The 21,423-nt window shown below is 39.6% G+C and overlaps 1 protein-coding gene and 1 long non-coding RNA gene across 2 annotated transcripts; both read right to left on the reverse strand.

Moving 5' to 3' along the window:
* Positions 1–101: 101 nt before the first annotated feature.
* LOC114157634 (high affinity immunoglobulin gamma Fc receptor I-like) lies at positions 102–21,423 on the reverse strand. The gene is made up of 6 exons (XM_028038763.1): positions 21,302–21,423; positions 15,989–16,024; positions 15,607–15,882; positions 15,282–15,527; positions 467–661; positions 102–275 (listed from the first exon to the last, which is right to left on the reverse strand). The coding sequence occupies exons 1-6, from the start codon at positions 21,330–21,332 to the stop codon at positions 202–204; spliced, it is 858 nt and encodes a 285-aa protein (XP_027894564.1). The 5' UTR covers positions 21,333–21,423; the 3' UTR covers positions 102–201.
* Positions 11,919–12,735, reverse strand: LOC114157676 (uncharacterized). Its single transcript, XR_003598213.1, has 3 exons — positions 12,550–12,735; positions 12,156–12,461; positions 11,919–12,073 (listed from the first exon to the last, which is right to left on the reverse strand). It is a non-coding gene; the product is annotated as an uncharacterized LOC114157676 (long non-coding RNA).

The following is a 21,423-nucleotide window of genomic DNA, read 5'->3' on the forward strand; positions in this document are numbered from 1 at the left end:
AGGTGTGTACAAACTTTTGGTCTGTACTGTATATATATATATATATATATATATATATATATATGTATATATATATGTATATATATATATATATAAGAAGACAGCAGGAGCAGATCAGGATGAGACTGTTTGGATCAGAAGTGATGCTCTGTGGTGACGTCATCATCATCATCATCATCATCATCATCATCATCATCATCATCAATCATCATCTTCTGGTACCAGCTCAGCCTGGGGGGGCAGAGTCATCTTCACACATGGTAACGGGTCACTTCCTGTATTTAGAGGAAGTTAAAGAGGAAACAATTTATTACCACTAATACAACTAATTCAGGAAACTGGATAATTAGAGACATTTATAAAGCAAATTAAATAAAATATAACAACAAAACCAGAATCAGTGAAGAACATCTGTCAGTCAGTGATTGGTTGGATCATCAGGTCAGTAAATGATTCAGGGTTTTACCTTTGGTTCTGAGTCCAAATGAAAACCCCAAGAGGAAAGAGCAGATGAAGAACAGGAACATCACCACCAGGTGGCAGAGCAGAGTGATGATGAGGAGAGGGGAAAGTGAGCAAGTAGGCGGGGCGTCTGTAGTGGGAGTGGCTTCGGTAGTGGGCGGGGCTTCTGTAGTGGGCGGGGCTGTGGATGTTGGTTTTTCTGCAGAGAGAATCAAACCTCATCAATTCAACATTTACACATGAAACTGACAGATTATTTGATGAGTTCATTACTTGTAATTCACACTGATTATTAGAATAAAAACAACAAATTTGTGTTTTTCTTTTTATTTGCAGAGAATTAAGAAACCATTTATTCTATAATCTGTTTAAACACAGAATGATGGATTCAGTCATGATGAATTTTCTATCTGTCAATAAAAGGATCATCTTGAATTAAGCACATTTCACATTTCTATTTTTGAAATTACTTTTTCCTATTTGATTTCTAGCTTACACAGATTATTGGAAAAAAACTAAATATTAAAACACAGAGTTGTAGTGATTTACATGTTGCAAAACTAAAGAGAAGCTGCTGACCTCTGACCTTTGACAGAGATCCTGCTGGATGGAGACTCTCCATGACGGCTGATGTCACATTTATAGAGGCCTTCATCAGAGCTGGAAACATGGAGGAGGGTCATGTGACCTGATGGTCCATCACCAATGAAGGAGCCATCTTTATAGAAAGCAGCTGGGAGGTTGTGGGTTGGATTCTTTGCTCTGCAGCTCAGAGTGACGTCATCTCCCTCCATCACAGGGAGGACAGGACTCTGCAGGATCACTGATCCACCTCAACACAGAGACAAACTACAGCATTTCATCCATTTCCACACAGCTTCAGCAACACTAACTCCACAGTCTGATCTTACCAGAGACAGAGAGCTGGATGCTGCTGCTGCTGCTGGAGGATCCAGACATGGACTCACACCTTTATTTGTGTTTTCAGTTAAACTACATATTTTTTTGGTGTTTCATGGAGTGAAGTCAACTCGGCAAGAACCCTGCCATCACGTTTCAGCTGAGAAAAGTATTCTACTTTTATTATCCTCCGAGGAAAACGTTTGGTAAAAAAAACGAGTGGAATAATGCCTCCAAAAGGATCCAAGACCGAGATGAGACCAAATGAGGAGAAACAATCTGGTTATCAACTGAGCTGCCAAACAAAACTTGGGCTGAGGCGGAGGAGAAAGTGTAGACAGTTCTCTCTGATAAGTTAAACCAGATCTCATGTCTCCATCTCGACATGAGATCGAGATGGAGAGAGCTCACCGCACTGGGAAACCCAGGTGAGACAGACCCAGGCCAATTGTCGGCAAATTCCTGAGGTACATGGACAGATTGACTGTTCTGTAGTGGACCAAGCCACTTAAGGGATCCAAAAACTACATTAGCAAGGACTTCACAGATGCTGTAAGGAAGAAGAGGGCGGAGATGATGCAGGACTTAAGAGCAGCAAGTCAAAGAGGAGACGTCGCTTATCTCCGTTATGATAAGCTGATCACCCATCGCCTCTCGAGTTCCCCAAAATTACTCAGCGACGTTTAGAGGACAACCAGGCGGTCTGCACCCAGCATGCCAATCAGTAGCCAGATATACAAACGCTACCATGGCAACTGGCACAGCTGATGCGCCCCGATGGAAAAACTTGCTACGGATCGGTGATTATGAGGATGTGGAACTGACTACATTTCAGTACCATCATCAGCAAGACATAGAAAATGACATTGATCCTGATCATATTTTTTACTGGTATCAATGACAATTGTCACTATTACACTGATGACCAGTTCAGCATTAAAACTGAACATAAGCTTTCAATAATTAACTTAAACAGCAGAAACTTGTATGTAAATTTCTACATCAAACTGTCCCTCCAACAACTCAGACCTTTAATATCATCGCATTATCAGAAACGAGGCTCAATATTGAAAAGGGTTTTGAAATGGATGGTTATGAAATGGTTTGTAAAAACAGAGAAAACAAAAATGGAGGTGGTTTTGCTCTTTTAGTGAACAAGAACATTAATTATAAGATGACAGAAACAAAGTCAGCTGTCATAGAAAACCTTGTTGAATGTGTGATTATAGAAAAACTCCTGGAAAAAAAGAAGAATGTCTTTATGAGCTGAACCTGGATCAAATATGGAAATATTCAATAACTGGATGGAAGAAAAAATTATTAAAGTTAATCAATAAGTTATTTTTATCTGTGGGATTTTCAACATTGATCTTCTAAACCCAAATAAACAGAATAATTTATTAACACCATTACAGTCTAAGATCACCAGTCACATTGCCTCGCACTGTGAACATTAACTGATGATATTTTTACAAATGATCTTGAAAATAGTTTAACTAGTGGAATATTAATAAATGACATAACTGATCATTTACCAGAGTTCACAGTCTGACTGCAAAAAACTGATCAAAACATCAGATCAATACAGACGATCAATACAGACGATCAATACTGTACAGACGGTTCGGTCAGGAGATTCACTGAAGGCACTAAAAACTGATTTAATGACAAATGATTGGAGATTAATTTATAGAATAAATGATGTGAATTAAACATATGAAGAATTTGTAAGTATATTTAAATGACTATATGATAAAAACTGTCCAGTTAAGGAAAATAAGATGAAAAGCATAAAAATGAGCAGTGGATTACAGAAGGAAACAAAATGCATGTAAAAAGAAAAACAAACTTTTTCGGGAATTTATAAAACGTAGAACTTCTGAATCAGAAAACAAATATAAGAAATGTAAAAATAAGTTAACTAAGTTGAGTTAACTTTATAGACAATCATATTAAAGATTATCAGACCGTCTCCAAGCAGCTCCATGTTCCTGTAATTACAGCTGCAAACATTGTTCAGATATTTAAGATCCGTGGGACTGAAGCCAACCTGACTGGACGTGACGACCGCAGGAGGAAAACTGGTGAGAAAACAACGAGACGGAGAATATGAACGGTAACTAAAGAGTCCAGAAAAACTTCTAAAGAGGTTAAAGGTGAACTTGAAGGAACATCAGCATCAGATCGGACCAGCTGACGTTTGAGCCAAAGTAACTTAAAGAGAGATGATCACAGAGAACAACATGGTTGAAAACAAATCATAAAATATCCAGACTGGAATTTAAAAAACTACATGTTGACACAAAAATTCTGGGAGGTTTTCCTCTGGACAGATGAGACAGAAACTGAACCTTTTGACACATCAGCTCTATGAAGGATGGAAAAACAAAGCAGATCAAGAAAAGATCACTGTCTCTCCTGTGAAACATGGAGGAGGCTCTGTTATGCTCTGGGCTGCGTTGCTGCATCTAGAATAAATCTGTTAGAATGAACCTCCAGACTATCAGTGGATTCTAGAGAGAAATGTGCTGCTCAGTGTTTGGTCTTATTCTCCAGGTCACCAGGATGATGATCCAAACATTCAATGTTTCAACACTGCAGACTGGTTGAAAACATTCAACCATTCTGCAGTGACCTCTGACCCCTGACCTGAATCCTACTGAAGGAGCTGAAACATGTTTGCTGATGAGCAAAGAGATAAAATCCCAGAATCTCACTGATAGTTTCAGGAATCGTTTGGTTGATCGAGTCAAAAGGTTGAGCAACAAAATATCAATATATATAAATATCATTTAATCCAGGCCTGATTCATGAGTTTAATTTTAAATAATTCTGTTGAAGATGTTTAAAAATCAATGTCTGACTTTCATTTGTTCATTTTCATAGAATCTTTATTCATTATTATCTTTGTCAGATTCCAGTGATTTTCTGTGACCATTGTGGGTTTTTCCTTCACTAACTGAAAACCAACAGTTTTATCCATGTGAACCAACAGTTTTATCCATGTGAACCAACAGTTTTATCCATGTGAACCAACAGTTTTATCCATGTGAACCAACAGTTTTATCCATGTGAACCAACAGTTTTATCCATGTGAACCAACAGTTTTATCCATGTGAACCAACAGTTTTATCCATGTGAACCAACAGTTTTATCCATGTGAACCAACAGTTTTATCCATGTGAACCAACAGTTTTATCCATGTGAACCAACAGTTTTATCCATGTGAACCAACAGTTTTATCCATGTGAACCAACAGTTTTATCCATGTGAACCAACAGTTTTATCCATGTGAACCAACAGTTTTATCCATGTGAACCAACAGTTTTATCCATGTGAACCAACAGTTTTATCCATGTGAACCAACAGTTTTATCCATGAGAACCAACAGTTTTATCCATGTGAACCAACAGTTTTATCCATGTGAACCAACAGTTTTAATCAGATGAATTAATGTGAGATAAACTCTGAGGTTAAAGGTCGACACTTTGCCTCATTTCTCTGGAAACTGAGTTAAACATTTCAGAGAAATCAGATATTTAGAACCACATGACCAGGAAGCTGAAACTTTTCCTGTCTCTGTTTTTAAACTCAAACATTTCTCACCATCAACAGCATCAAGTTTTCACAGTTTTTTAATCACTAAATATAAATCATGTAGAGAAGAGGAACTGATCGGCTTCTCGTCTCTATCAGCAACAATAAACACATTTCACCACAGAGGAGAAAAACGGTTCGCTGCTAAAATTATGATCAGAAAAAATGAGCAGAAATGTTCAGCTAGCAGCTGCAACATGTGATTTTCTGATTTTAGATGTTAAAAATAACCATAAATGTGGAGTTATGGTGAAAACTGAGAGGCTAAAAGGAGCTGATTTAACCTGATGGCTGATTAAAAGAGCCAACAGATGAAGAAAAGTCTGGAAACATCAGAGCCTGAAGCAACGATGGGAAGAAGAAGGTCAAAGGTCAAACTTTTTCCACAATGAGGAGAAAAACAGAAACAGGAAACAAGAAGCCGAGTTTCTGCTGCTGATGTTGGTTTATCTACAGGCTGCATTAAGTTACTGAAACCAGAAGTTAGATGATGAAATAAAAGACTTAAAGTTCAGGTCATATTATCAGTCAGGCTGATCTCAACCTGAGTGATGAAGCTGAGTGAGATCAGCCTCCTCTTCATCACTCCTTCATCACTGAAGCTCTCAGCTGTAAATAAAACCTTCATCTGAACTCAGAGCTGATAAAAACTGAAAATCCTCTTTTAGTTCATGAAACAGTTTTAAAGAAGCTTCATGTCTGAGTGAAATCAGTATTTTAGGATCTCCAGCTTCTCATCCATCAGGATAAATCAGACTCTGATGTTCAGCTTCAGCCACCATGTCTGGATTTAAAGCTGATCAAATAACAGCAGAATCTTCAGTTTTCACCATTAACTCATTTCTGCTGTTTTATCAGTAAATTAAGATTTATATTGTAATTCAATCTGTTCAGGGTAACAGTAACAAAATGACATCTGTTGTCTCTGAACTAAACACAAACAAGAGTTTTATAGAAATTAAGTTATTATAAAATCACCTCTAAACCTGAGACTAACATTAAAGTTACATAAAAAATGGAATAAATTCATTCATTTATTATTTGATGCAGATTCTGAGACACCTGAAAATTATTTATTGTAAAGCTTAAAATAAAATCCTTTCCATCTTCAGAAGCTAAATTAGCATGAAGCTAATCTGAAACTTAAATTTCCAGATTAAAAACATTCAAACATTTAAACCCAGAGCTTAAAATCCAACATGGCCGCCGCACAGTAACAGCTGCTGTGATGAAATGTTTTCTTTCCTCTGCTGGTCAACATGTTGCTGCTCAGTTAAAATACATAAAAAGCAAAGAATTAGCTTGTTGTTAGCTTGTTGTTAGCTAGGGCTGCTGTTAGCCGTTAGCCCAGTCTCTGACTGCAACACTTAGCTCATGCTACTGGTTTCCTGAGCTGCTACTGGAAACCAGTCCAGCTAAATCCCAGTAGATCTGACTCAGTGATGAGAAGCTAACAGCTGCTGGAGGTCAGAGGTCAACTCTGGGCGACCTCACTGAGGAGTAGAGAAGATTTGGGTCTGGTTGATTCTCTGGAAACAAAAACAACAAAAAGTTTGATAAAGATTTTAAACTGCAGCAAAGAAACAAGATAAAAATCAGAAAAACTTTTTTATAAATATGAGACGAGAATTAATGAGTTTAAACAAACGTTTCATTTTTCATGTTTTATTATTTCCATGTTTCTGTTTTTGTCTATTTCATTGATAAAAGAGGATCAATCCTCCTGCCTTCATTTCAGATTCCTGACGTTGATTTAAAGAGAAAAACTAAATAGTTTGGATCTTAATTTGTTGATTTCCATTAGATTTTCATTTCATTCAATAATAAATATGAATAATTCATGTAAATAATAGAAATCATGAGTGAAAAGGAGCAGAAAGAAGAATAAAAATATAATTTCTGTCCTCTATTCATGTAAAGATAATATTATCTCTTCACCGTAAAAAACTATTTTAGACACAAAAACACAGAAACTATCAGTTTGTTCCTGTTTGGTTCTGGTTCTGTTTCTCCTCTGATGGACCGGAGGTTGGTCCAGTCGGTCCTCTGGTTCTGTGGAGATGAACCTCCACCTAAACTTTACTTTATCAATGAACTCTTGGACTCTGCTTGTATTTTGGTCCAACTTCATTCACATCATGAGGATATCAAGTCTGAAACCAGCTGCTGATTAAGGTGTTACATCATATCCTGTAGCCACCATATTTTACTGTAGGAGGCGCTGTTGAGTCTTTACATCTTAACTTGATCTCAGCAAAAGAGAATCCTTTTGTAAGAACAGAAGTTTGGGAGGAGAGATCATGGAAAACAAACGCAACAATCAGAAGAAAGAAAAACCCAGAAAACTCATCAGGAGAAGTTTTACCTTTGGCCTTTGACCTCTGCTTCTTCTTCTTCTTCTGGTTGATGACTCTCTCTCCATGAGTCCCATCTCCTGCCTTTACTGCTGAATAAACTTCAGCTGCTTCACTGCCTGATAAAAGATAAAAAGTGATTTATTTCTGTCCAATCTGCTGCCTGCATGTAAAGATCAAAGATCAGTCAAAGCTGAATAAAAACCAACCTGCTAAAGTTGAGTTATAATCAATATCAGAGCAACAAATGTCAGATTACAGAGGAAATGAGAAGCTTTGGGTTAGTTCATTGTTTTTAGATTCAGTTTGTCTGGATTTTAAATATCTGTTGTTGTTTTTTCAGATTAAATATAATAATCCTGAACAGAGCAGCAGCTGGTATCTAACTGTTCAGGTATTTTATTTGTTTTCTAACATGTTCAGCTTCACATTCAGCTGAAGAACAGAAACAGGAAGCTGGACGACTGCAGAGCTGTTAGAGTCAGTTAGCAGAAAAACCACAAACTGCAGCACAAAGTGCAGCAAGGAGAGTCAAATATTCACTGATCTGCTAGAAACAAGCAGAGACTGAAGTTTGACCTGATTTAATCATAAATAAAACATCAAACCAAAAATAATCCATGTTTTCCATCTAATGTTGAAAGTATGAACTATAAAGAAAATGTTTTATCTTTCTAAATTAAATAACCAGATAAATCAGGAACATTTTCTACTTATAAAGTTTTGCTTAAATAAATTTTATTCTTGTTTGGACTTGAGTCTCAGTGAGAAATGTTCTTGGTTTTTAGGAGTTAATTTTCTTATAAAGCTCTACACACATCAACAGCTATTTTTATTTTTATTAAAAATTATTTAAATAGAAATAAAAATATTTAATTTTGAATAAATGCAAAATATGAAATGGGTGGATAATTATTATATTTCATTTTGGTGAAGAGGATTTTTTTTTCAGCCAAAACAACTCAAGTCCATTTTTCTTTTATTATGATTCTAAACTATAAATAACTCTTAATGTTTTTAAGATAAACAACACCAGTAGTAAAGATCTATATTACATATATATTTATATTTTAAAGGCTTTAAAGTTTTATGAAAATACATAACCATCTTTTTCTGCAAGATTTCCTGTGGTTGTATTTGAACAAACATTGATTAAAACAGGTGATTCTACTTTTTATGAATTTCATTCATAAACATTGTATTGGGGATAAAATGATTTGTTCTTAGAAATATAAATGTTCAAATTTAACTTCAAACATTCAAATGACCATATTTAATTTATTTCTTTGTGTTTGTCAAAGTTTCTGAATCTGTAAATAACTCAACAGATTGTTCCTGGTTTTGCTTCAGCCAATCACAATCTGATATTTTTATTTGTATTTTGATGGAATTTTAATTTGATGGTTTTTGCTTTTCAAAATCTTCCAGGTAACGTCACCATAAAACTCCAAATCAATTTCCAGGTTTGTTACTAGACAACATTTTAAATAAATTATTTAGAAAGGAAATATTATGTAGCCAAAAGGCTTCAGATAACTGCAGATCTACAGTATATTATTGTGTTTTATTAAAGATAATTTGATGCTTGAACTCATGTTGACTCAAAAATTTACTCAGGAAACATGAAGTTAAACATCAATAAAAGTTATTTTCACCGCAAACTGAGAAACTGATGAAGATAAATGAGAAACAGAATGCTGACTTCTAAACATATTTAATGTTTTTCTAAACTGAGTGGTTTAATAAAGGTTTAATAAGTTTTTAATAAAGGTTTAATAAAGTTTTAATAAAGGTTTAATAAAGTTTTAATAAAGTTTTTAAAAAAGTTTAATAAACTTTTAATAAAGGTTTAATAAACTTTTAATAAAGTTTTAATAAAGTTTTAAAAAAGGTTTAATAAAGTTTTAATAAAGTTTTAATAAACTTTTAATAAAGTTTTAATAAAGTTTTAATCAAGGTTTAATAAAGTTTTAATAAAAGTTTAATAAAGGCTTAAAAATGTTGTAATAAAGGTCTAATAAAGGTTTAATAGTTTTAATAAATTTTAATAAATGTTTAATAAAGTTTTAATCCAGGTTTAATAAAGTTTTAATAAAGGTTGTATAAAGTTTTAATAAAGGTTTAATAAAGGCTTAAAAATGTTGTAATAAAGGTCTAATAAAGGTTTAATAGTTTTAATAAATTTTAATAAATGTTTAATAAAGTTTTAATCCAGGTTTAATAAAGTTTTAATAAAGGTTGTATAAAGTTTTAATAAAGGTTTAATAAAGGCTTAAAAATGTTGTAATAAAGGTCTAATAAAGGTTTAATAAAGTTGTAATAAATTTTAATAAATGTTTAATAAAGTTTTAATAAAGGTTTAAAAAAGTTTTAATAAAGTTTTAATAAAGGTTTAATAAAGTTTTAATAAAGGTCTAATAAAGTTTTAATAAAGTTTTTATAAACATTTAATAAAGGTTTAAAAAAGTTGTAATAAAGGTCTAATAAAGTTTTAATAAATGTTTAAAAAAGTTGTAATAAAGGTCTGATAAAGTTTTAATAAAGTTTTTATAAACATTTAATAAAGGTTTAAAAAAGTTGTAATAAAGGTCTGATAAAGTTTTAATAAACATTTAATAAAGGTTTAATAAGGTTTTACCTCTGGCCTTCGGTTTCTTCTTCTCATTGATGATTATCTCTCCATAAGTCACTCCTGTTTTTACTGCTGAATAAACTGCAGCTGCTTCACTGCCTGAGAAAAGATAAAAACTTCACATTTATTTCTGTCCATCTGCTGCCTGCATGTAAACATCACAGTTTGATCAAAAATAAAAACCTGTAGAAGTTTAATTATAATCAATATTACAACATCAAATGTAAAATAGGAAGCAGAAATGAGACACTTTGAACTATTGGCTGATTGTTTATTAGATCCAGTTTGTCTGTAAATAAATTGTTAAAGCGTAATTTACATTTTAAATGTTTGGCATTTCTCATTAAAGACTGTAATAAAATATTATTTCAATAATTAGTGAAACACTGAGTCATTCAGAGAAATTTGTCCTTTAGATATTTTATTTTGAAAAATCTGAGATGAACCTACAGAGCCAGAGAAAAAGAAGAAGAAGAAGTGAAACTTGAACACGTATAATTTTCTTTTCTATCCCATCAGTCTCATACTGGGTTAGGGTTAATCCTAACTGGGCGCCGTCCTCCCAGTTCTTCCAGTAGGGAGTTTCTCTCTGTTAAACACTAAAGTGGACCAGTTTTTCCTTCCAGATCGTTTTCTGACTCTGGAGGTTTTTAAAAAGCAACTAAAACATTTTGATTTTCCCAGGCTTTTATCTCTTGATTTTATTGTTTCTTATGTTGGTTTTATGTTTTGTTCGGTTTTAAGGTTGATTTTTTTGTACAGCGTTTTGTGATTTCATGTCTGTGAAAAGAGCTTCATAAATAAACTTTACTGACTGACCGTCTCTGGTTAATTGTTACCTCTGTCCCTAAATCAAACCCGGTTCAAAGGAGTTTCAGTTTTGATAAAGAGAAGAAAAACATTTTCACTGAAACCTTCGTTATCAGTTCATCTTCCCAGTAAATAAGTCAAAGTTTCTTCTGTCATAAGACAATGATAATCCTGAACAGAGCAGCAGCAGCTGCTGTTTAACAGCGTTCAGGTATTTTATTTTTGTCCCAACATGTTCAGCTTCACATTTGCCTGAAGAACAGGAACAGGAAGCTGTTAGCGTTGTTAGCAGATAAACCACACGGCTCCTTCAGACTAGTAGCAGCAGATGGAACGACATCCATCTTCTAACACATAAACATGTTGTCTGGATGTTGTTTACATGTTTTTATGTTGAAAGTTTTTACATATTATTAAAAGATAAACTCTGAGAACAAACGACATGTAAAACACATTATGTTTAAGGTGTATAATCTGTTTTCCCTTTTGTGACGTCACTTCCTGTAAGTGTGGTAATGTGGCCTCAGTTTTCCTTTTTGAGTTAAATTTATGTTTCTTTTATTTCTGATTTGGATTGCTTGTTATATTTTGAAGTTATTTACTGTCTTAGATTTAGTTGAGTTAAACTCTTGAGTTACTGTTCTGCATGTTTTCTGATTGGTTGTTTTTGAGGTCACGTGCCCTGGATACCTGGAGATGCCCCACTGTAGCGACGCAGGTGTTCTGCATCTATTTATCTAGCATGCAGACTGGGAAGGACAGAAGAAGACAATACACGGCTAGATAAGGAGCAGATGAACCCGGGGTGGCCATGTTGTTGGAGTTGGGGGATGATGCAGGTGGACCAGAGGACTAGAGACGGGAAGACTGGTCGCTGTTGAGAAGCGGGAGGCTGGATCGTTGTCGAGGTTCGACAGGAACCGGAGGATTGGTCGGATCGAGCCAAGAAAGGGTTGGGAGCAGTGGAGGGTCGCGCCCTTTTCCCTTTGACCAGCTAAGAGTCCACATTACAGACTTGTTTATTGACTTATCGTCAAGGACTGCCGCACCTCCTTCTCTTTTATTATTTGTCTTTGAAATAAATTATTGTAAATTTTATGGGTCTGTTTTGAAACTGTTCACAATCCTGCGGTTATTTATTTGGTCCAATACTCGGGTGTGTCATGATGAGTATATAATTCCAGCCCAAATGCAGAACACGACACAGGAGAGCGATATATATAATAAGTGAATTTATTACAACAGCAATAATAGAATGTACTGAAGATTGCGGGTCCTTTCCAGGGGGAAGGAAAAGGCTCACGGAGTGGTCGGCTCACTATAAAGAACACAGCGAGGAGATGGTGCGTTCACAGGGTGTAGGAGACGGGAGTGATGACAGAGAATTGGAGCAATCTTACTTGTTGAGTGGGAGTTTGCAGGTTTGGAGGGATAACTGCCGTACTCGGGGTTCTTGATTCCGTATGATCCAGGTGGAACAGCGCTGGGCCACTGAGATCCGGAAGGCGGCGAGGGAATGTTGTCGGGGTGGGGACGGACAGGTAGGTTTTGGCAGGACAGAGACAGAGGAGCCACACGACTGCCAGTCGGAACATCCAGGAGGGAACTGCGATAGCCGGAGGAGGTGAGTCTGGAAACTCGGGCAACCAGTGGGTAGGTTCCACAGCGTCACGAGGGGGGAACCCAGGACTTCTCAGGAAAGACACCTGAAGACAGGAGACAACAAGGAGATTCACTAAGAGATCAGACACCGAGGAGAAAAACAGAGACTAGCTCAAGGGGGCTCAGAGGTACCGTTACTGGCTAACACTCAGGCGTCGAAGTGCTGGCAGTCAGCTCCTCTTGTACACCTTGCCTGACGAGCAGATAGATCACAGGTGCGCCGGATGACAACACCCCACTCCAGAGAGAGAGGTGAAGCTGGCGCCATCTGGTGGCTAGATGGTGAATAGCAGCAAGCCGACCTCCACAAGGGAAACCAAGAACCCCGGAACACGACAGGGTGCCACTTAAGCTTGCAACACGTCTTTCTCATTGGCTGTTTCTGATCCTTAAATCATTTTAGTGACAATCAGTTTGACCATTTTCATCTTTTTCAAGCCTTGCTACTTCTTGACTTTGAATAAAACTATAATTTTTCATAAAAAATATTAAAAGTCAAAAACTCAATGCCAACTTCAAATATAACCTTTAGTCACAGTTTGAAAGATGTGTTGAGCGTGTAGAGAGAATGATAGATATATGAATGATAGATATATCTCTGTGAACAAAGATCTAAGTATGTGGTGTGTGTGTGTGTGTGTTAACACCTCACACACACACTGGCCCGGTCCGCTGCTCTGTGTGCTGATAAAGTTCCTCTGTGGTCGATGGTTCAGCTTTTTATAGTCACTCAGCTGCAGAATGTTTTCTAGCTGCAACATGATGCCTCAGACTTCGTCACACCCAGGGCCGGCCCAAGACAGAAGCAAATTAAGCAGCTGGTTAGGGCCCCAGGGCCACTAAGGGGCCCATCAGTGGAGCTGATTTTTTTTTCTTTTTGTAATAATTTACAACGGATCTCCTAATGGAGAATGAATCTGTTCGGGGTGAACCGGGACCGAATCGGGACAGAACCGGTTAGAGACGTTCTAGTGGAAAAGTGTCTTTAGGAAGCCAAAACCATCGGCACCAGTCTGAGTTACTGGTGATCTTTGTACTCCAGTAGGAGTTTCCCAGCTTGACTGTTTGCCCTAAAGAACAGAACTGGCCATTTTATTAATACATTTAAAACCAGGAAACAATATTTACTGTCATAAATTTACATGGTTTAAATCTGGTTCTGATTTTTAGTCCATAAGTAACAATGGAGTTCATGGGGTTTAGATCAGTCACTGCAAAATGACAGAAACACTCATTACTATACAGAACAACTATTGTTAAGACTCTACATTCATTTAAACATTTTATCTGACATTATGAAGAAAACCTGATAAACAGCAGCAAGTTTTTAAAACTGAACATTTGATCCTGACAGATTTTAAAAACCTGCAAGAGAAGAAAAAGTTTAAACAACTGTAACACCTTTAAACAGTGAGTCACTAAAGATGTGATGGAAACTGATCTGAAACTAAGATCACAAGATTCTTGACCATCTTTAGAGATGAAACTTTTCACCACAAAGTGGAAAATAACAAGAAACCACTAAGACCAGACCACAGAGAGGCCCAACCAGTCTGAGCTGCTGGAAGAAACAAGATAAAGTTTCACTTCTCACTTCACGTCAGAGACTTTGGCTGAATTCACTTCATAGAGAGGCGCAGGCTACAGCAGAGCTTTGGGACCGGACTCAGGTCAACCTACCAGACCTGAGATGAAGATGTTATCATGTGACTGATGTTTTTCTGTCTCTCATCAGTTTTTATTATTTTGTTCTTAGAAGGAAGAAATCTTTGTTCCAAGTTGTAAAAGAATCAAATTAAGAGTTTCTACTGTTGAAGTTTCTCTGCCAGCGCTGGGTTCAGATCCAATATGGCCGCCCTGCCTCAGCATATAGAGAACAAACTGAACTGTGCGTCTGATCAGATCCAGACTGAATCAGTGAGGATGATTGTTCACTGCTGGACGGAGACGACATTCCCAGATCTGGGATCAGAACCAAACATGGCTGACCAACCCAGCTGGATCAGAACCAAACATGGCTGACCAACTGGACTTCACAAGATGGAGGAGAGGAAAAACATTGTTCTACTGTAACCAATTAACAAAGATATATTTATATACAGTAATAAATGTCCAGTGATCAACATTAAAGCTTTAATTTAATTAACTATTTCCTTAAACTTTATTCTCAACATGACATTAATAGAGACTTTAAATGTAAACCAGATTCTGATTAGGAAACATTTTCTGATCAATCTGAAAATCTAACAGAAATAAAAGCACATGAACATAATCACCATTTCCTATTCCTGGTTTGGTTTTCTTCTGTTTCCTGTGGAACATCCTGATGTTTCTGGAAGTGATGTCATCCTCTCCTCTTCCTCCTTCATCACCTGAAATAAATCCAAAGTTACCAGAAAGTTTTTCAGGAAAATCTGAAAAGTTTCACTGAATGAAATCAAGAGATTTAACCAAGAGGTTTGTCTCACCTTCAGGTTTGTTATGAAGTCGTTTCACCAGTGAAACCAGAACAACCAGCAACACCAGGATAACCAAAACACAACCAAGTTTAACAAGGAGCAACACTATGGGAAGGATGGAGGTAGAACCTGGACCAGGTGTGACTGTAGAGTCAGAGATGTTGGTGAGTTTCTCTAGAAAGAAGAAGCTGCTAAATAACCGTCTGCTGTAAACATCAAGACTCAGAGCTGAAGGAGAAGCTGCTCACCTGAGGAAGAGGAGGAGGAGGAAGGTGGAGAGATAGTGGAGGGTGGAGAGGTGGTTGGAGGTTTCTCTAGAATAAAGAGGTTGGATTAAATATATCACCAGGTTATGGATTCTCAGACATTATCAATGAGATTCACTGTTAGAGGATGACCTCTGACCTTTGACAAAGATCCTGCTGGACGGAGACTCTCCATGACCTTTGACATTACATTTATAGAGGCCTTCATCAGATTTCTTCACTGAGTTGAGAATCTTGTTGCCAGTAGTTTCATCACCAATGAAGGAGCCATCTTTATAGAAAGCAGCTGGGAGGTTGTGGGTTGGATTCTTTGCTCTGCAGCTCAGAGTGACATCATCTCCCTCCATCACAGGGAGGACAGGACTCTGCAGGATCACTGATCCACCTCAACACAGAGACAAACTACAGCATTTCATCCATTTCCACACAGCTTCAGCAACACTAACTCCACAGTCTGATCTTACCAGAGACAGAGAGCTGGATGCTGCTGCTGCTGCTGGAGGATCCATTGATGGACTCACACCAGTACAGACCAGTATCACCTGGGAGGAGGTAGTCCATGTTACAGGTAGAACCAGCTGGTGTTCCCCATCCTTTACACTCAGCTCTGGTGTGTCTGGTTGCGTTTCTCCTCACAGTCCATCCATCAGATCCGTTTTCATCCTCACAGATCAGAATCACTGATTCATGTTCAAAGAACTGAGATCTGCTGGGAATCACAGTCAGACTAACTGGGAGGACTGGCATGGAAGAGATAAAGAACACATCTGTTATTCTAGCAGTTCTTTTCCTTTGAGAAAATTGATCTAAAAATATTTTAAATATTTAAAATGAAATATGACCAACCTTGACCTGATGTCCAGAACAGCAGTGAGATCAGAACTGAAATGAAATAAAAGTTTTTGTTATTTTAGAATAAAACTTTCTAAAAGGTTTTTAGAAAATATTAACCAACATCATAAATGTGATTCATTGATAAAGTTGACATTTAAAGTATTTAATAAACTCCTTGTGCTAATATTTCATTTGAATGTTTTTCATGATTTTTATGTCCTTCATTTGGAAATATTAAAATTAACTGAATCAAATATTTTGTGGTTTTATTGGTTTCCTCTTGTTATCGATCAATATACACTGCTCAAAAAAATAAAGGGAACACTTAAACAGGTGTTTAACACTTAAAGTGTTTCCTTTATTTTTTCGAGCAGTATATTTGCTCATAATTTTCTGTTTTTGCTTCATAAACTAATTGTTTACATTTTTTTCTGCAGTCAGTCTGAGTTTGTGATGACATCATCACACTTTTATTGAATCATGTTTATTTGACATACAAAGGAACAGATTTTAAGCTTCTGACTCTTAATCTACAGAAAGTGTAAATGTTGCTGGGATCAGGCTCAGATGGCGTCTGGAGTTTCTTTGTCTTTTATTTACCGTCACATAAATAACTCAGGTTGTTTCACTCGGTGCCTAAAGCTGCTCAGCAGAACGTAGCAGAGCACCGCCTGGCAACAAGGCAGTTCAAGGAACAAACAGTAACATTCAGGGACATCTAGGAAATATCAGTACTGCTGATTAAAGCCAGGAGACAGACATAAAAACCAGGTTTGGACAAACTAACAAACTACAATGAAAAATGAATTTCTTATAATAAGCAAAACAAACCTGTGAACAATAATCCATAAACAGTAACAACATATTGATATGTGATCTGATTGTAATAAATCATCATCTGGACATTCAGGTCTACCTGCTCATTAATGTGTGGAGACAGAAGAAAGGAATGGATTATTATACAGGTTACATTACAACCTTCTCTTGAGCTACACAGACTACTGTCCACTGCAGCCTCACATTCCTGATGTCATCAGTTTAGCTTTTATTTTAGTCCCATATTTAGTTAATAATATCCAAACTAATTATCCTCCTATTTGGGAATGTGTTTAATTCTACATTTCATTTCCAATCTCTACATCTGTCCTGTAGTTCATATGTATCTCATCACTTTGTAACAGGAACCTTTGTTACTGTCTGAAACTATGGAGAAATGTAAAGGTGCCTAAACTCATAGGATATATAAATAATTAATTACACAAGACAATTAGTCAAAAGGGAAGAGATTTTAATGCACATCTGCTGATCCCAAACATCACATACACATCATCACAGAAATCCAAAATCTCTTGATTTCTACTTGTGATATCAATTTTTTACAGAGTCCCAGCTCTACTGGTGTGTATTGGGAAGCCTCGACCAATGGCGTTGCTCTCCTCCATTTGCGTAGCACTTCTGGCTCCGTTTTACACTGGATGTGTGTTGGAAGATCTGAGAATTAGGAGTTGACTTCCTGGAATAGTTAGAGAGGTCATGACCTCAACATCTGCTCCATTTTCAGATAGAAGAGAATTACTTTATTCAGCTGACCCAGATGACTATTAGTCAAATTGTTTGTTCCTCATCTGTCCAAACAGAGGTTCCTTCCCACGTCTCGAGCTCCGGCCCAGTTCCTTTGCTGGTGAGCAGGGGAAGGAACGGTTGCCAAAACTTTCCTGCACAACAACTTAAACTAACAACAATCTCCAAATCTGAATTCCTTCCTGACTTCTAGGTCAGATTGACCCAATCCATTTGACACAATACATTTCTTTTAGGTTAAAACATATCTTAGTGCGAACCAACCAAACAACATCATTTTTAACTATTAATATAATTATATTCCTCTACAAAACACAAAATGGAGATGTTTATTTTCTTCACCAAGGCAGCCATACCTGGTACCTGAGCCCAACTGACCCATTTGTTTATGTAATTCATCTGGTACCAGAGGACGGTACACTGAAGGAAGGACTCAGAGCTTTTTGTGTTTGGTCGTTCTAAACATTGTTCCATCCTGGGTGGTTTTTAGTTTGCTCCTCTCTCTTGCCAAAGCTTTAAACTCAGGACTCTCAGTTTGGAGTTCATGTGCAGCAGGTCTTTGGTTCTGCAGCCTGAACTCAAACATTTTAACTATTACAGGGTCTTGCTGCTGGGCTGCACAGATTTCCATCCATCCATCCATCCATCCATCTTCTTCCGCTTATCCGAGGTCGGGTCGCGGGGGTAGCAGCTTCAGAAGGGAGGCCCAGACTTCCCTCTCCCCGGCCACTTCTTCCAGCTCTTCCGGGGGAATCCCGAGGCGTTCCCAGGCCAGCCGAGAGACATAGTCCCTCCAGCGTGTCCTGGGTCTTCCCCGGGGCCTCCTCCCGGTGGGACGTGCCCGGAACACCTCACCAGGGAGGCGTCCAGGAGGCATCCTGACCAGATGCCCAAGCCACCTCAACTGGCTCCTCTCGATGTGAAGGAGCAGCGGCTCTACTCTGAGTCCCTCCCGGATGACTGAGCTTCTCACCCTATCTCTAAGGGAGAGCCCAGCCACCCTACGGAGAAAACCCATTTCGGCCGCTTGTATCCGCGATCTCGTTCTTTCGGTCATGACCCAAAGCTCATGACCATAGATGAGGGTGGGAACGTAGATCGACCGGTAAATCGAGAGCTTCGTTTTTTGGCTCAGCTCTCTCTTCACCACGACGGACCGGTACAGCGCCCGCTTGACAGCAGACGCTGCGCCAATCCGCCTGTCGATCTCCCGCTCCCTTCCTCCCCCATTCGTGAACAAGATCCCGAGATACTTAAACTCCTCCACTTGGGGCAGGACACCCCCCCTGACCCGGAGAAGGCACTCTACCCTTTTCTGGCTCAAGACCATGGCCTCGGATTTGGAGGCACTTATCCCCATCCCGGCCGCTTCACACTCGGCTGCGAACCGCTCCAGCGAGAGCTGCAGATCACGATCCGATGAAGCCAAAAGGACCACATCGTCTGCGAAAAGCAGAGATGAGATCCTAAGGCCACCAAATCGGATCCCCTCAACACCTTGGCTGCGCCTAGAAATTCTGTCCATAAAAGTGATGAACAGAATCGGTGACAAAGGGCAGCCCTGGCGGAGTCCAACTCCCACCGGAAACGAGCCCGACTTACTGCCGGCAATGCGGACCAGACTCTGACACCGGTCATACAGGGGCCTGACAGCCCGTATCAAAGGGCCCGGTACCCCATACTCCCGGAGAACCCCCCACAGGGCTCCCCAAGGGACACGGTCGAACGCCTTCTCCAAGTCCACAAAACACATGTAGACTGGTTGGGCGAACTCCCATGCACCCTCCAGGACCCTGCCGAGGGTGTAGAGCTGGTCCAGTGTTCCACGACCAGGACGAAAACCACACTGCTCTTCCTGAATCCGAGGTTCGACTATCCGACGGACCCTCCTCTCCAGGACCCCTGAATAGACCTTGCCAGGGAGGCTTAAGAGTGTGACCCCTCTATAATTGGAGCACACCCTCCGGTCCCCCTTTTTGAACAGGGGGACCACCACCCCAGTCTGCCAATCCAGGGGAACTGCCCCCGATGTCCATGCGATATTGCAGAGTCGCGTCAACCAACACAACCCTACAACATCCAGAGCCTTAAGGAACTCCGGGCGGATCTCATCCACCCCCGGGGCCTTGCCACCGAGGAGCTTTTTAACCACCTCGGCAACCTCGCCCCCAGAGATTGGAGAGCCCAACCCAGAGTCCCCAGGCTCCGCTTCCTCAATGGAAGGCATGTTGGTGGGATTGAGGAGGTCTTCGAAGTACTCTGCCCACCGACCCACAACGTCCCGAGTAGAGGTCAGCAGCACACCATCCCCACTATAAACAGTGTTTGTGCTGCACCGCTTCCCCCCCCTGAGACGCCGGATGGCGGACCAGAATCGCCTCGAAGCCGTGCGGAAGTCTTTCTCCATGGCCTCTCCAAACTCCTCCCACGCCCGAGTTTTTGCCTCAGCAACCGCCCGAGCCGCATGCCGCTTCGCCCGCCGGTACCCATCAGCTGCTTCCGGAGTCCCACAGGCCAAAAAGGCCCGATAGGACTCCTTCTTCAGCCTGACGGCATCCCTCACCGAAGGTGTCCACCAACGGGTTCGAGGGTTGCCGCCGCGACAGGCACCGACAACCTTGCGGCCACAGCTCCGATTGGCCGCCTCGACAATGGAGGCACGGAACACGGTCCACTCAGACTCCATGTCCCCCACCTCCCCCGGGACGTGTTCGAAGTTTTGCCGGAGATGGGAGTTAAAGCTCCGTCTCACAGGGGATTCCGCCAGACGTTCCCAGCAGACCCTCACAACACGTTTGGGCCCGCCAGGTCTGACCGGCTTTCGCCCCCACCACCGGAGCCAACTCACCACCAGGTAGTGGTCAGTGGACAGCTCCGCACCTCTCTTCACCCGAGTGTCCAAGACATACGGCCGCAGATCCGATGAAACGATGACAAAGTCGATCATCGAACTGCGGCCCAATGATGTTTTTACTCATCATTGGGGTCTTCAGGCTGCACTTTGTCTGGTCCCTCACCTAGGACCTGTCTGCCTTGGGTGACCCTACCAGGGGCATGAAGCCCCAGACAGCATAGCTCCTAGGATCATTGGGGCACTCAAACCCCTCCACCACGATAAGGTGGCAGCCCATGGAGGAGAAACATTTTAACTATTACAGGATCTTGCTGCTGGGCTGCACAGATTTCCTGTCCAGTTATTGGTTGAATTGTGTAAAAGTCTCTCTGCTCCTGTTTGTTGCTGGATTCAACGTTGGTTCTGGTTCTGCTTGCTGCACTAAGATGCCCTGCTGTGTGGCTCCTGCAGAGTTCTGGCTAATTGTGTGCAGCTTCTCATCTAGTCTTCAAAATCAAGGGGCCTTCCAGATAATCCATCTGCATCTGCATTTGTTTTCCAGGTCTGTATTTTATGGTCAAATTAAAATCTGCTAACTCAGCAACCCAACGCTGACCTGATGCATTTCATGTAGCTGCTGTCAGAACATCAGTGAGTGGATTATTGTCGGTGTGAACCACAAAAGATGAAACCAATAATCCCTGAAGCGTCGCAGAAAGACCATTTAGCTCTAAGAACTCAAGTTTACCTGCATATGATAGTTTTTCTCAAGTGGGTTAAAGTTCAATAATCCTTAACTTGCTGTTTCAGCGTTGATAGAGAAAAGCCCCTAGTCCTGCATCAGTATGCAACATTTCTGCTTATTTCCAATCATATTAATATCAGTTATTAAACATTATTTCTGTACTTACAGATCAGACGCTGAGCAGCTGCTTCCTTCATGTCTGCTGACTTTGACTGGACCGGTTCCCTAGAGGAGAGTTAGAGCAACAACTAGAGTCCGCCTCTTCCTTCCTTTAGCATCTGTTTTTCT

This window comes from Xiphophorus couchianus, chromosome 14 (genome assembly GCF_001444195.1).
Source record: "Xiphophorus couchianus chromosome 14, X_couchianus-1.0, whole genome shotgun sequence".
NCBI lineage: Eukaryota > Metazoa > Chordata > Actinopteri > Cyprinodontiformes > Poeciliidae > Xiphophorus > Xiphophorus couchianus.

Coding starts and splice junctions, on each gene's coding strand:
- LOC114157634 (XM_028038763.1), bottom strand. CDS start 21,332: ATGAAGGAAGCAGCTGCTCAGCGTCTGATCT. Junction 662..15,281: donor CAGCAGGATCTTTGTCAAAG/GTCAGAGGTCAT, acceptor TTCTCTCTGCAG/AAAAACCAACATCCACAGCC. Junction 276..466: donor ATTTGGACTCAGAACCAAAG/GTAAAACCCTGA, acceptor CTCTAAATACAG/GAAGTGACCCGTTACCATGT.